The sequence below is a fragment of the Anomaloglossus baeobatrachus genome, chromosome 2 (genome assembly GCF_048569485.1).
Source record: "Anomaloglossus baeobatrachus isolate aAnoBae1 chromosome 2, aAnoBae1.hap1, whole genome shotgun sequence".
In the NCBI taxonomy this organism is placed as follows: Eukaryota; Metazoa; Chordata; class Amphibia; order Anura; family Aromobatidae; genus Anomaloglossus; species Anomaloglossus baeobatrachus.
Window position 1 is genome coordinate 477,897,847 of NC_134354.1, and position 14,269 is coordinate 477,912,115.

At 43.1% G+C, this 14,269-nt stretch overlaps 1 protein-coding gene across 1 annotated transcript in view; it reads right to left on the minus strand.

Annotated features, from left to right (window-relative positions):
- The window catches only part of MGAT4A (alpha-1,3-mannosyl-glycoprotein 4-beta-N-acetylglucosaminyltransferase A), a 107,119-nt gene that overhangs the window by 27,562 nt on the left and 65,288 nt on the right, over window positions 1-14,269 (minus strand). The window contains exons 10-13 of the mRNA XM_075336398.1: window positions 14,068-14,198; window positions 10,180-10,287; window positions 8,102-8,295; window positions 2,317-2,395 (exon numbers count right to left, since the gene is read on the minus strand). Coding sequence (XP_075192513.1) covers window positions 2,317-2,395; window positions 8,102-8,295; window positions 10,180-10,287; window positions 14,068-14,198 — 512 coding nt within the window. The remainder of the gene's footprint in view (window positions 1-2,316; window positions 2,396-8,101; window positions 8,296-10,179; window positions 10,288-14,067; window positions 14,199-14,269) is intronic.

Consider the following 14,269-nt stretch of genomic DNA (forward strand, 5'->3'; position numbering starts at 1 on the left):
AGCCGGGGACTAGATTTATGAGCGATGCCGCCGTAAAAGCGCGGGCAGCGCGAGTCCCCGGCGCACTACAAGTCCCAGCGGCGCCGCCGCTCCCGGAGCGGCCGGCGCGGTAGTTCCCAAGACATAAAATCACTCAGCTAAGCTGCAGTGACTCTAACCCGAGCGCGCAGCGCTAGTGCCCCCGGCGCACTAGCACACCCAGCAAGCCTGGAGTGTGCGTGGCCTGTCTGTGCGGGGACACAGAGTACCTGAACGTTGCAGGGCCTTGTCCCTGACTGTACTCAGCTCCTCCAGCAGGGTCTCTGGGTCTGTGGATGGAGCTCGGCCTCAGGGTTTGGGGGCCGGTAAGATCCCACTTCCACAGAGCCCCTCAGGGGGATGGGGAAGGAAAGCAGCATGTGGGCTCCAGCCTCCGTACCCGCAATGGGTACCTCAACCTTACAAACCGCAAGTGGGGTGAGAAGGGAGCATGCTGGGGGCCCTATATGGGCCCTCTTTTCTTCCATCCGATAGAGTCAGCAGCTACTGCTGACTAAACAGTGGAGCTATGCGTGGATGTCTGACCTCCTTCGCACAAAGCAGAAAACTGGTGAGCCAATGATCCCACTGGGGGTGTATAGCCAGAAGGGGAGGGGCCTTACACTTTTTAGTGTAATTGCTTTGTGTGGCCTCCGGAGGCAGTGCTATACACCCAATCGTCTGGGTCTCCCAATGGAGCGCCGAAGAAATAACAATGACTGCAATTCATAAAGTTAATTTAGGAAAATATGAAAAAATATTTTCTGCATAATAATTTGGAACACAGTGTATGTTACCTTCTCTCAGCCAAACCTAATTGCTGATAATAAGTTTGGGGATCTTTTAAGAACCTGTAAGTAAAGCCCCCAATAATATATATTGAAGTGTTCGGCCAACACTCCAATGTGTATGGGGGACAACAGATTACGGATAAGCCAATTGTGAATGTACGATTTCTGACTTGACAATCACTTTTCATAAGCCATCATGTCTAGTAGAGATTCTCTCAGAGAAAAAGAAGCACTCAGCCGAACGAGTGGGCCTGGGTAGCAGAGGGTCGGACGGGCTTGGGTAGGAGAGGGTCGGGGGGGGGGGGGGGGGGCGGGCCTGGGTAAGAAAGGCCAACACAGAAACAAGAGACCAGTTCAGCTCACCATAATAGATAGGATCTCTCAGAATGTGCGGTGCACAGAAAAATATCAGGCCGGTTCGTGAGCAGAAGCAATCCAGATTAGAAAGAGACCAGCATCCACAGATCGTATATTAAAACCTTTGCTTTATTCTTCCATAAATTAAAGCATAGACAACGTTCGGTCTACATTTTTCGTGACCAATCGTGTCATGATTATGAATGGTTTTTTTTGTTCGAAAAGCGGAGCCTGGACAGTGTCCAGGTTTTAACTTATTATTGATGTGGTCTATTTTATGGTCCTGAGGAAGGGGACAGCGCTCCTGAAACGCGTAGACCTATGATATAATAAAGCCTCATTAATCTGACATCCTGACTTGTGATCCTTGGCGCGGTATAGAAACCCTCTTCTATCAAACTCTCTGTTATCAGGTTTTAACTTATGGAAGAGTAAAGCAAAGATTTTAATATAGTATCTGCGGATGCTAGTCTCCTTCTAATCTGAATTGCTCTGTAGGAAAGGGTCAAGTGGGCCTGCGTAGGAAAGGGTCGGGTGGGCCTGCGTAGGAAAGGGTCGGGTGGGCCTGCGTAGGAAAGGGTCGGGTGGGCCTGCGTAGGAAAGGGTCGGGTGGGCCTGCGTAGGAAAGGGTCGGGTGGGCCTGCGTAGGAAAGGGTCGGGTGGGCCTGCGTAGGAAAGGGTCGGGTGGGCCTGCGTAGGAAAGGGTCCGGTGGGATTGCTATTGCACTAACGATCAGCTGAACCAATGTTTAAACAGACAGCCATCTACTTTGCGTCCTTAACATATTTCCTCCAAATGTTCCTTCCAGATGTTCATCTCAGTTGGATAACAAGCATATCTAGTAATAATGTTCACTCACACTGGGAGAAGTTGTCAGTCTTGTCTACACATAAAAGCTCAGCTATATTTTTATAATGCAGTAGCACTGTCCGTATTTCTTAGAACAGAGTACGTACAGACTACACTTCTTAGGATGCAGTTGATCAAGAATGGAAATCAAGGAAATTTCAGCTCTGAAGCATGCAGAATTGTAATTGCCCTTTTCGACATTATGAGAAGCTTCAAAGTATTTACTAAAGTTATCAATGATTTATGCATAATAACTACAAAAAACTGTGTGAAATGTCCAACAAAGTGGAATTATTATACCTGGTAAGGTAAAACGTCCACTGTTGTGTTTGTTAACAAGTCTCCAGGATGTTCAGTGTTTCCACTGCGGAACAGATACCTAGAAATGAAAGCAGAAACTTAGCTAATTGTAGACCATTTACCAAGCAAACCGTGAACTGACTGGAAGCTGTAGAGCACACTTGTAAAGTCAACAAAACTGCGTCTCATATATATCTTGGGCTGTACAAATGGTAAAAGGACACTTCAACCAGAATATATTATCGCCTATCAAGTGGTAGGTTGTCTCAGCGACTCCTTGCAGGACAAGACTGTGCATGCAGGACTTTGATACCCTGCATCCATGAGTAACATACATCGCCACCACTACCCGTAGGAATCTCCAGTGGTCAGCTCTCTGCTGTAATTGTTGTATGACCAATGCCATCCATGGGTCAGAAAACATTGTAATTGACAACATCTTTAAAATTACGGTAAATTAAACTGCATTTCAAAAAGGTTTGTCAATGGAAGAAAAAGAAAAAGGTGACATCTTGCAACCCTGAGACATACATTTTGTAAAATAGAAAAACTGAAGATCAGAACACTTCCATTAAGGCAAAGGCCCCAAGGACTAATGGCTAATGGCCCTTTCCAATAAGTAAACATTTCAAGCATTGTAAATAAAAGGAAATGGATATTTAACCCCTTAAGGACGAAGCCAGTTTTGTACTTAATGCCCAGGCCATTTTTTGCAATTTTGACCAGTGTCACTTTATAAGGTTATAACTCTGGAACGCTTCAATGGATCCCGGTGATTCTGAGATTGTTTTTTCGTGACATATTGTGCTTCATGTTAGAGGTAAATTTAGGATGATATTTTTTTATTTTATTTGTGAAAAAATCTGAAATTTGACAAAAAAATTAAAAATCTTGCAATTTTCAAACTTTTAATTTTTATGCCCATAAACCGGAGAGTTATGTCACACAAAATAGTTAATAAATAACATTTCCCACTTGTCTACTTTAGATCAGTGCAATTTTTGAAACAACATTTTTTGGGGTTAGGAAGTTAGAAGGGTTCAAAGTTCATCAGCAATTTCCCATTTTTTCAACAAAATTTACAAAACCATTCTTTTAGGGACCACATCCCATTTGATGTGACTTTGAGAGGCCTGGGTGACAGAAAATACCCAAAAGTGACACCATTCTAAAACCTGCACCCCTCAAGGTACTCAAAACCAGATTCAAGAAGTTTATTAACCCTTCAGGTGCTTCACAGGAACTAAAGTAATGTGGAATGAAAAAAAATTAAAATTAACATTTTACCTAAAAATGTTACTTTAGCACTAATTTTCTTACTTTTTCTTACTTTTTCAAGAGGTAACACCAAAAATTGGACCTCACACTTTGTTACCCACTTTCTTATGAGCGCGCCAATACCCCACATGTGGTCAGAAACCTTTGTTTGGGTAAATGGGAGAGCTCGGAATGAAAGGAGCAATATTTGAATTTTGGAAAGCAAAGTTGGCTGAAACAGATTGCGGGCACCATGTTGCTTTTACAGATCCCCTAAGGTACCTAAACAGCAGGAACCCCCCTCAAGTGACCCCATTTTGGAAACTAGACCCCTTAAGGCTTCTATCGAGGGGTATACTGAGCATTTTGGACCCACAGGTACTTCACAGATTTTGATAACGTTACTTTGTCATATTGAAAATTGTAATTTTTTTCTCAAAAATGTTGCTTTAGCATCAATTCTCTCACTTTTTCAAGAGGTAATTCCAAAAATTTGACCCAAATGTTTGTTACCCACTTTTTTATGAGCACGGTGATACCTCACATGTGGTCTGAAACCTTTGTATGGACAAATGGGAGGGCTTGGAACGAAAGGAGCAATATTTGAATTTTGGAAAGGAAATTTGGCTGAAAGCTTGCGGGCACCATGTTGCATTTGGAGGACCCCTAAGGTACGTAAACAGCAAAAAAACCACCACAAGTGACCCCATATTGGAAACTAGGCCTCTCAAGGAATTTATCTAGATGTTTGGTGAGTACCCTGAACCCCCAGGTGCTTCACAGACGTTTATAACGTTGAGCCATGAAAATAAAAAAATAAAATTTTACCACAAAATTGTTACTTCAACCAGGTAGCTTTTTTTATCACAAGGGTAACAGGAAAAAAATCACCATGAAATTTATTGTGCAATTTCTCCTGAGTTTGGTGATATCTTATATGTGGTGGAAATCAACTGTTTGGGCACACGGCAGGTCTTGGAAGGGAAGGAGTGCAATTTGACTGAACATTTGGCTGGAATAATTAGTGGACGCTATGTCGCATTTGGAAAGCCCCTAAAGTGCCTAAACAGTGGAGGCCCCCCACAAGTGACCCCATTCTGGAATCAAGACACCTCAAGGCTTTTATCTAGGTGTATATTGAGCATTTTGAATCCACAAATTCTTCACAGAATTTGATAAGCTTAGGTTGCCATATTGAAAATTTTCATTTTTTTCACAAAAATGTTTCTTTAGCATCACATTTCTCACTTTTTCAAGAAGCAACAACAAAACGTGGACCACACAGGTTGTTATCCAGTTTCTTGTGAGCGCAGGGATACCCCATATGTGGCCAAAAACCTCTGTTTGGATATATGGGAGGGCTTGGAATGGAAGGAGCACCATTTGAATTTTGGAAAAGTTGAAATAAATTGCGCGCACCATGTCACATTAGCAGGGCCTCTTGGGTACCTATACATTAGAAACCCCCCACAAGTGACTCCATTTTGGAAACTGGACCCCTCAAGGATTTTATTCAGGAGTATAGTAAGCATTTTGAATCCACAGGTACTTCACAAAAATGTTGCTATAGCAACAAATTTCTCACTTTTAGGCTATGTGGCCATGATCCAGCGACACGGCGTCCAGTACACAGTGTCAGCCTTCCTGCAGAGATGTGAGTGTTGTCCACGGGAGAACGCAGCTGCCCATGCCCATGATTTGGGTTCAGGCTGCTGTGGACTTTAGTTCTATTCTACCTGCAGAGAACACTCATCTCCGCAGCATAAATTGACATGCTGAGGCTCGGGAAGCTGCGCCACAGGTCAGTTTATGCTGCGGAGAAAAGAAGCACAGTGGGCATGGGATTTCTAAAAATCCTTCCACTGTGCTTCTACTGCACAACGCAGCGTTATGGACGCAGGGAAAACACTCTGCGCCCAAAACGCTGCAAACCCTGATTGTGGGCACATAGCCTAAAATGCTACAATGGATGAATGGATAGATGTCAAACATATATAACGTCCCACCCCCCTGCATATTCTAAGCTGGCGCCCTTTAGTGCCTTTCATGTGGCACTAAAGGGTGCCTAGCCTTGTATTTAGCCCAAAAAGAAAAAAAAATAATTAAAATAAATGACGTGGGGTCCCCCCTATTTTTGATAGCCAGCTAGGGTAAAGCAGACAGCTGTAGCCTGCAAACCACAGCTGACAGCTTCACCTTGGCTGGTGATCAATTTGGAGGGCTCCCCAAGCTGTTTTTTTTTTTTAATTATTTATAAATAAATAATTAAAAAAAAAAACCAAACAAAACATAGGGTTCCCCCAAATTAGATCACCAGCCAAGGTGAAGCTGACAGCTGGGGTCTGGTATTCTCAGGGTGGGAAGAGCCATGGTTATTGGACTCTTCCCAGCCTAAAAATAGCAGGCCGCAGCCGCCCCAGAAGTGGCGCATCCATTAGATGCACCAATCCTGGCGCTTCGCCCCAACTCATCCCACGCCCTGGTGCGTTGGCAAACGGGGTAATAAATGGGGTTGATACCAGATGTGTAATGTCACCTGGCATCAAGCCCAGCAATTAGTTATGTCACGGCGTCTATTTGATACCAGACATAACTAATTGACAGTAATAATAAAAAAAAAATTGACAAAAAAAAATTTGAAAAAACACTCCCCAAAAACATTCCCTCTTTGGCCAATTTATTAAAAAGAAAAAAAAAAAAAAAAATCGTGTCCCTGCTGTAATCCATTGTGAAAGTCCCGCGGCGATTCTGGACCTTCTAGAATATGGGGGGCACGTTCAGGGAACGTATCCCCCATTTTCTAGGAGTGCAGACCATCCATTTGAGGAGAGTGGGTGCAAAGAATTTGCACCCACCCTCCCCGGGTCACAGCTGCAGACTCTGTGCAGCAGCAGCAGCCAGCGTCTGAGTCAGACACAGGAAGCTGTCAACCGCGCTCTGCACGCGTGACCGGCGTGCACTGTGAAGGAGGAGGGGGCCACGGGGGATCAGAGCTGACAGGTACGGGGGACACCGGGGAACACCGGGGTGGGAATAGGGGGTGACCTGCCAGGGCCTGGGGAGCAGGTTTCTGTCGTATGTGTCATAGCACATGCGACAGAAACCATAGGAAAGGGGGAAATGCGGCCGGCGCGCTGCTGTGCGCGCCGGTATGTGCAGCGCCATGTTAGATTTTCGGGAGGGAGGGGGGGTGGGGGGACACTTTGGCGACACCGGGGGACCCGAAAGGACCGGGGGAGGAGATTTATCTCCCATCTGACATGTTTGTTTATGCCAGATGGGAGATAAATGATTTTTTACCGGCGCGGTCATTTACTGTAACCTGATCATCGGTATACGGTGTATACCGGTCATCAGGTGAGCGGGGACCGGAAAAACCGGCCAGAATCATGATCTCCAGGGTCTCAGCTACCCCCGGCAGCTGAGACCACGGAAATTTTCTGACTCTGGGGGGCACTAGACCCTTTTTTCCGACCGCCGTTAAAAAGCGGCGGATCGGAAGAAGTACCCTAATTTGTCGCCGTTAAAAGGCGTATCGGCGGTCGTTAAGGGGTTAATCACCAGCAGGAACTTTAATCCAGATGTAAATTTACAATGGTGCACAGGACCAAGCTGTAATTCACGGCACTAGGTCATTATCAGGTTAAATCACCACTCCAGCATTTTGTTTTTAATCAATGGAGTGGTGCTTTTAATCTAAGGTCCCTGCCCCATGTCTTATACTCACCTCTGTCCATTTCACCCTTTTTTTGGGTTCCAGTCCAGTACTGCGGGACCATCTTGTGACCGGAACGTCTGGTTGGCTGGAAGTCAGATCTTATGTCGCAAGCTATCAATATAAGTCTATGAGAGCAAGAACATGGCTCTCATAGACTTGCACTGAGTTGTGACCTCTGGTTAGCTCCATGAAACACTGGAGTAACCGGTAGTTTACTAAGTGCCTGAGACCAAAAGGAGCAGTGGTGATAAAAGCTGAAAATGCCAGAGGGCGAGTATTAGATTAGGGTCCTGGACCTTTGATTAAAAGCACCACTCCAGCGGTGAAATAGAAACAAAACGCTGGGGTGTGGCTTTAAAAGACAAAATTCTGCCTGCAGCTACCACTAGGGAAGCTAATTAGCGTACTGTGGACTGTCAATATGATAAACAACTATTATCTCTGGAAAAAGCAAAATTCCTTGGCGCACATCTGTTTCAAAGTCTTTTTGCAGATTAAGTCCATTCGCATCAATTTTTTAAAAATACACAAGGGACATAAATTCTAGCAGAAATCTATGCCAGCCTGTTGACTTGATCTACGGCGCACACGAATAAACTACACAAGTGATTTCTTTTCATATCTTGCTCATCATTTGCTTTAATGGCAAAATATTCTTTGTCTGCCGATTCCACATTGAGGTAACGCTCAATTAAATAATATACAGACTCAGGGTCTCATTTCACCAGTGTCTGAATACTCTAGGGCGTTCCCAAGTGGAACACTACATGACTAGACGCCAAGAAGCAGAGTTCATCAACAGCTACTAACCTTTCTACATACACCGGCTTATCAAACTTGAACAGCACGTAGTCTCCAGCCACAGGAGTGATAGCCCAGAAGAAGTCCTCCCCCAGATAAGTCTTTTCAAGGGTGTGTCCTTGATATACTTTTAAGGATGTTGAAACTTCAGCTGGAGGATTGACGTGAATTTTATGCAACAATGGTTTTAAGAAATCTTTATCCTAAAAGGAAAAGCAGAAGCAGATATCTAGTGAAACACGGAAAGAGAAACATACCGGGCCTGATTCATCATTGGAATTTTTTTTTTTAAAGTTCCTTTTCTACATTGACTTGTAGTTTTTGCTCAGCTATGATTAAGTAATAGAATTTCCTAAACACATCAAATGTCCATGTAGTATTGCTTTCATGCTTCTATCAAATAAGCACACGTTTTGGCTAAAGTAATTCAACTATTTAAACTTGCATACATGAAAAAAATATTTTGGGTGTGGGGAATTAAGTAGAGTTGCACCAAATATTGTGATTTTTTTTTTTAAATGTAATGTTGCATTTTATGAATTTGTGGATCTTTAGAACAACTACAGTGATTAAAAAAAAACAAAAAAAAAAAATCAGAAATCTGACTATGCAACAAAAGACAAATTCGAAAAGGTACAAGTCATTAAAATAATTTGTCACAAATCACATTAATTGAGAAATATTCAAGCCAAAAAGTGTCAGAAAAGCAATGATGAATTCCCTCCTTAGTGTTTATATTAATGACTGATAGGAATCTCCAGATTGGCGTGAAAGGCGGTGGAGAGGAGGTGAGCAATACTCTAAAAAACTGTAGTGAAGTCCTTCGGGAGACGGACCTATGGTAACAGTGCCTGTTCTCTTCTCACTAAACAGGGAGATCTTGACAATTATCACAGGATCTCTCTGACTAATGAGGAAAGAATAGGAAGTGTCACCATAGGAGAGCCTTCCAGGAACATCGCTCCAGTTTATTAAAAACTCACTCACCACTAGTGACTAGCAAGCACTACCATGCTTGGTACGAGCAGTTGGATGCTCAGTGGGCTCGACTTGTGTACAGAGTATAATGGATATCAATGGGGAACTCAAACATTTTTCTGGATGATCTTCTGGAAAAATGCTTGCGTTCCCCCTTCACTTCCATTATACTCAGTAAATAATTTGAGCCTGTCCAACTGCTCTTCACAAGTACTGAACACCCGAGCATGGTAGTGCTCACTCATCACTACTCATTACAAATACAGAGCACCAGAGCATGGTAGTGCTCACTCATCACTAGTCATTACGAGTACCAAGCACCTGAGCATGGCAGTGCTCACTCATCACTACTTACCACCACTCTGCCAGTGGTAAGTATTACAGTTTTTTTTTCTGCCGCTCTCCAGCTTACCTGTCTATCATTATCACACTGGTCTTTGCTGTGATAGGAGTGGTTTCACTCTGAACACAGCACGAACATGTGTGACAATAATAGAAAGTGAAGCTAAAGAGTGGCAAATAAAATCTTACAATAAAGCTGGAAAATGGCAAGGAAACATTTTACAATAAATAAAGTAGCAGCATGTCCCCGGTAGCAGAGCCCACGTTCAATACACAACACTGAACATGAACAAACAGGGTGAATGAAAGCTTGACACGCCCAATGGAAAAGGTCCCCACACATCCAGGGAGTGCAACGATATGAAGTCCGCCAGGTGGACTATATCTTGAGAATAGAAGGAAAGACCCTAGGGTCTTCTAATATGGATGGACTTTTTTAATACTAGGTGAAAATAAAGACAGAAATTATTTAACGCTGGATGTGCCGATATTTTTTCCTTCTATTCAACACTGAACATGGTATCTGCTTGGAGCAGCGAGACCACATTCCTCAGTGCAGAAGCGTCTCTTCTGTGCTGTACAGTGACGTAGCGCTACTAGTTATGATGGAAAATGGCAGCGACTTTTACTGATCGTTGTATTAGTATATATCATTTGCAAAAAATATCCATGTGACTATTGTCACTTGCCAACAGCGTAATTGCACTGCTGGGTAATTTTAGCACATTAAAGGTCAGTATTATGCTCAAAACTAAGCTTATACTTACTGTGAGTTTTTGTATTTTCCCTGCTAATGACGAGTGCAGACCGACATGCTGAAAAAGCGAAGGTCTAAACCGGATTCGAAGATTGGATTTTTGCCTGTCACAATGTTTCTTAAAAATGAAATTAAAAAGGGAAATCAAATTATTAATAACAATTATAAACACATAAGAAGTTGTATCTTACCCCTTTACGTCAGTTTCCCCAAAACAAAAAAACATAAGACCAGGGTGCTCAACTAAAATAAGAACTTTCCCAATAATTACTACCAATCAACAATAGCCATAGTCAAGATACATTAATATGGCCTGAATGGTGGCATGATAGGACTGTCAACCAGTAAACTTTTACTGCTCAGTGGTTGTTTGCACAGGCAGACCAAAGCAAACGATGCACAGAGAGCTCTATTCTAGATCGCTCAGTGCAGGTAGGCTGCTATAGTTCTCAGCAGGATTATTTTGCATTGTAAATACCTCAATGACTAGAGATGGCATGAATGTTGCAAAGTGATTAAAGGCCCAGTCACAATAAGCAACTTACCAGCGATCCCAACAACGATAGGGATCGCTGGTAAGTTGCTAGGAGGTTGCTGGTGAGATGTCACACTGCGACGCTCCAGCGATCCCACCAGCAACCTGACCTGGCAGGGATCGCTGGAGCGTGGCTACACGAGTTGCTGGTGAGCTCACCAGCAACCAGTGACCAGCCCCCAGCCAGCAGCGCCGCGTGGAAGATGCTGCGCTTGGTAACTAAGGTAAATATCGGGTAACCAACCCGATATTTACCTTGGTTACCAGTGCACGCAGCTACACGTGCAGAGAGCAGGGAGCAGCGCACACCGCTTAGCGCTGGCTCCCTGCTCTCCTAGTTACAGCACACATCGGGTTAATTACCCGATGTGTGCTGCAGCTACATGTGCACAGAGCAGGGAGCAGCGCACAATGCTTAGCGCTGGCTCCCTGCTCTCCTAGTTACAGAACACATCGGGTTAATTACCCGATGTGTGCTGTAGCTACATGTGCACAGAGCAGGGAGCAGCGCACACCGCTTAGCGCTGGCTCCCTGCTCTTCTAGTTACAGCACACATCGGGTTAATTAACCCGATGTGTCCTGCAGCTACATGTGCACAGAGCAGGAGCCGGCACTGACAGTGAGAGCTGCGGAGGCTGGTAACGAAGGTAAATATCGGGTAACCAAGGACAGGGCTTCTTGGTTACCCGATGTTTACATTGGTTACCAGCCTCCGCAGAAGCCGGCTCCTGCTGCCTGCACATTTAGTTGTTGCTGTCTCGCTGTCACACACAGTGATCTGTGCTTCACAGCGGGACAGCAACAACTAAAAAATGGCCCAGGACATTCAGCAACTACCAACGACCTCACAGCAGGGGCCAGGTTGTTGATGGATGTCACACTAAGAAACATCACTAGCAACATCGCTGTTACGTCACAAAAGTTGTTCGTTAGCAGCGATGTTGCTAGCGATGTTGCTTAGTGTGACGGGGCCTTAACATTAAACACCTTAAGATAGCAATTGTCCAGGATCACAAACAAACTATTAATTGATTTGCTTATAGCCCCACTGTAATACCCTTCTAAGCCCCTCATACTCTTTAGTATGGCCAATCGTTTGGCTGGCAGCGGTCTTTCCCGCTTCTCCCATACATATGAGAGCTTCCTTATGCCAAACGCACCTGTGTTCCCTATGGGAAAGTCGCTCTCAGACATCTTTGGCAGTGGCTTACTTCTAGAGAATAAAAAGATCAGCAGTCTTAAAATTGGACTTGCCAGATCCTTCTATCCTTTCATATGATCTTTTGGGGGACAGTTGAGAGGACCTCGTATAAATCAGACAACTCATCAATATCAGCCTATGTCAGTCTATATCGAAAAGGGGCGGTATGTGACCAGGCCTGAATTGGCCTTAACAGTCAGCATATTTTGTTTTTGCCTCTCCTCTTTTCAGCAGCAATAATGTTATTTTTTCAATGACATATCTGCATGAAGATTCATTTTATGTGGAACAAATTCTATTACTTATAATGCTGTTTTGGGCTACATATAAATTACAGCATAATTTATATAATTTTTTTATTGTGACGCAAACGTAGAAGAAAGCAGTTTTTCATAGCTTTAAGTTTGAAAGAAGACACAAGACCATCAAGTTCGGCCTATGGCTTAAAATGTTGATCCAAAAGAAGGCAAAAGTCCCCATGAGGCACATTGCATCTTATGTGATGTGCCACTACTGGGGCGGTTGCGGGCTGGTATTTTTAGGCGAGGAAAAGCCAAATAACTATGGATCTTCCCAGCCTGAGAGTACGAGCCCGCAGCTGTCTGCTTTACCTTTGCTGGTTATCAAAAATAAGAGGGACCCTATGTTGTTTTCTTAAATTATTTATTAGGTTAAACAAACAAAAAGTTGTAGAATAAACTCAACATGAAAGGCACTACAGGGGAAAACTTCTTATATGTAGAGGAGTTCGGAAATGATATATCTGCAGGAGAACTAAAAAATTGGACGACATATGGATGGTGCCTGTGCCGTCCGGTTTTTTTTCTTGCACGCAATGACGAATATCAGCCGTTTTACACGACTATACGCAGCATGCTGCTATTTTTTTTTTCTTCAGCCAGATTACAGCTGAGGCAAAACTTGCAGATGAACACTGCCTCACTGAACAACACATTGCACACAGCGGAGTTATACGCAAATGTGATTGAATTCTTAACCCCTTTACGACTTTTGACTTACCCAGTATGTTATGGTCAAATAGGAATCCCTGACCCATGACTTACTGGGTACATAATGGCAATTGTGGAGGCACAGGAGTTGTGCTCATGCGATCGTCACTGAGGACTCTGCTTTCCCGACAGCCGAACCTCGGCTGTAACTGCCAGTTGTCCCTGACTATTTAGCCTCCTAAATGCTGGGATCGATTGCGGCATTTAGGGGTCTGGGAGAGGGATCACACTCCCTCTCCGCACCGATTGGTTCGCCTTTGATGTGATCGCAAAGGCCTTATCATTTCCATGGTGACCAGAGGTAAGCCTCTGGAATCATGCCAGAAGCATGGTCCCAGATGCTTCTGTCAGTGCTGTACTGACAGCTGTAGTGTATTGCAATACATTATATGAGCGATCAGAACAACAAAAACTAAATGTCCCATATAAGGACGAAGTAAAAAAAAAAAAAAAATAAAAAAGTACACATTATTTGGTATCACCACATCCATAACAATCTATAAAACTATCACACAAGTTAACCCCGTCAGTGAACATCGTAAAAAAAAAAAAAAAAAAGTTGAAAAAAAACCCCAAAAACTGTCTTTTCATCATACAACTGACAAAAAAGTGAAATAAAAAGTGATCAAAAAGTCATATGTAAACAAAAATGGTATTGCTGAAAAGGTCACCATGTCCCAACAAGCCGGCATATAGCTCCATCAGTGAAAAAATAAAAAAGCTATAGCTCTCAGAATACAGCAATGCAAGAAAAAAAAAAAGTTTTCTATAAACGCTTTTATGATGTAAAAATGGCAAAACATATATATGGTATTGCTGTAATTGTATTGAGACAAAGGATAAAGCTGTCTTATCACTTTTATGACACTGTAAATGGCGTAAACAAAAAAAAAAAAAAATACAATTCCTGAATTTCTGTTTCTTCTTGATTCTGACTCACATAAAGTGGAATAGAAAATCGATCAAAACATTATGTGGCCCAAAATGGTAACGATAAAAACTCCAACTCATCATGATTTATGTAAACAGCTATCACCTCCAGCGGTACTTCAGCTATGACCTCATGTGAACTCTAGGAGCTCAAAATGACTGCAGATGTGTCATTTTAGACAAGGCAACCACTTTAAATAAAACAATTTAATACAACTTACTGCATCTTTTTCAGGGTTACAGACTTTTACCCATAATATATGGTCCAGAAGCCAGTCAATGGGCTTCTCTTTGTAGAACATAAAGATGAACTCGACAATAAGTGTGATATCGGGAGCCTGAAACATTTTCCCTGCAACGATAAATCAGATTATATTATGTTACAATATATACCTATAAGGAGATATACAACTTATTAATTGT